The sequence below is a fragment of the Glycine max genome, chromosome 2 (genome assembly GCF_000004515.6).
Source record: "Glycine max cultivar Williams 82 chromosome 2, Glycine_max_v4.0, whole genome shotgun sequence".
Classification (NCBI taxonomy): domain Eukaryota; kingdom Viridiplantae; phylum Streptophyta; class Magnoliopsida; order Fabales; family Fabaceae; genus Glycine; species Glycine max.
Window position 1 is genome coordinate 45,775,294 of NC_016089.4, and position 1,553 is coordinate 45,776,846.

The 1,553-nt window shown below is 40.1% G+C and overlaps 1 protein-coding gene across 2 annotated transcripts; it reads left to right on the plus strand.

Moving 5' to 3' along the window:
* Window positions 1-1,192, plus strand: LOC106797762 (transcription factor bHLH93). 2 transcript variants are annotated; one of them, XR_005888201.1, is made up of 4 exons: window positions 1-241; window positions 459-629; window positions 708-856; window positions 960-1,192. XR_005888201.1 is itself a non-coding variant. In XM_014772640.2 (4 exons), the coding sequence occupies exons 1-4, from the start codon at window positions 164-166 to the stop codon at window positions 1,056-1,058; spliced, it is 492 nt and encodes a 163-aa protein (XP_014628126.2). In that variant the 5' UTR covers window positions 53-163; the 3' UTR covers window positions 1,059-1,192. The 2 variants fall into 2 exon arrangements, 1 of the variants encoding a protein (XP_014628126.2); XM_014772640.2 differs by having other exon boundaries at window positions 53-241; window positions 713-856.
* The last annotated feature ends 361 nt before the right edge of the window (window positions 1,193-1,553 follow it).

Here is a 1,553-nt window from a genome sequence, read left to right on the forward strand (position 1 = left end):
ATGTGCAAGCAACATTTGCACTAGTGAAAGCCAGAGCTTGGAACAAGCAAAAATTGGCTGCAAAATTGAGGAACTGACAGAGATTCCAGTCTTTAACATGGGCTTGTGTGGGGAGAAAAAGCCCAAATCAAAGAAACTATAAGGGCAGCCATCAAAGAATCTCATGGCAGAAAGAAGGAGAAGAAAGTGTTTGAATGACAGGCTTTCCATGCTAAGGTCAATAGTCCCTAAGATTAGCAAGGTGATTCAAAAGATATATTATGTTTTCTTTTTATTACCTCATTCTTACCTTGTCATTTCCTTTTTATGAATGTCTCAATCAATGGAAATGAAATTGGCTTTCTAAACTAGGTGGTCTTTTCATGATTGATTATTTTTTTCTTACCAACACTTGCATTTGTTGTTTGATTTGTTTTATAACCTTGTTTACACTAACATGACACAACAAACTTTGACAGATGGACAGGACCTCCATTCTTGGAGACACCATTGATTACATGAAAGAGCTTCTAGAAAGGATAGGCAAGTTGCAAGAAGAAGAAATGGAGGAGGGAACAAATCGGATAAACCTCTTGGGCATTTCTAAGGAGCTAAAGCCAAATGAAGTAATGGTAAGAAATTCCCCCAAGGTATGCTTAGTTCTAGTCACTCACTCAAACCCCTAAACTGATCCATAATCATAGGCCAAATTCCTGAACAAATCATAGACCAGGACACAAGGATTAGCATCTGCTGTGCCACAAAGCCAGGATTACTACTGTCCACAGTGAACACCTTAGAAGCATTAGGCCTTGAGATTCACCAGTGTGTTATAAGCAGCTTCAATGATTTTTCAATACAAGCATCTTGCTCAGAGGTTTGTAATTGTAACATATTTTAGTGGCCCCAATATTTGTTTACATTCTTGAAATCAAACATGTTACTTACTTCTTGTAACTTATTGTTTTCACGGTCTTTAGGTAGCAGAGCAGAGAAATTGTATGAGCCAAGAAGAGATAAAGCAAGCACTATTCAGAAATGCAAGTTATGGTGAGGCTTCTGTGCAAAATGTTCCCTAATTTCTGAGAAAGAAGAACATTTAGGGGCAAGTGGTAAGGAGAAACAACAACTCACCAGTGACGACGACGTTGGGGTGATACTCCGGCGAAAGGCGGCGACGGAGCTGAGGCTACGGTTCCACGGCGGCGGCGGGGGAGGTTCTTTGAACCTTTAAAAGGTTCACTTTGCAGCTAAAAGAAAGTGTTCAGCGGCAGCGGGGGAGTTTCTTCGAAAGGGCGCCTCACTTTGCTGACAGCTTAGAAGATTAGGGTAAACAACAAGACAACTTAGAGTTTCGAAAGGTAAGCAACAGGACAACAAGAGAGGGTTAGAGAGACTTCAGCGCGAAAGGGGAAAGAGGAGGAAGCGCGCAATGTGTTAATAAATTTAATTGTAAAAGCACATTCTAAGGCGGTTTTAATAACCGTCTTAGATTTAATATCGTAAAATCCTATTATTATTCAGATAATTACAAAAAAGCCACCGCACATCTTTTTAAGGCGGTTCCCCAATAA

Coding starts and splice junctions, on each gene's coding strand:
- LOC106797762 (XM_014772640.2), top strand. CDS start 164: ATGGCAGAAAGAAGGAGAAGAAAGTGTTTGAATGACAGGCTTTCCATG. Junction 242..458: donor TAGTCCCTAAGATTAGCAAG/GTGATTCAAAAG, acceptor AAACTTTGACAG/ATGGACAGGACCTCCATTCT. Junction 630..712: donor TGGTAAGAAATTCCCCCAAG/GTATGCTTAGTT, acceptor ATCATAGACCAG/GACACAAGGATTAGCATCTG.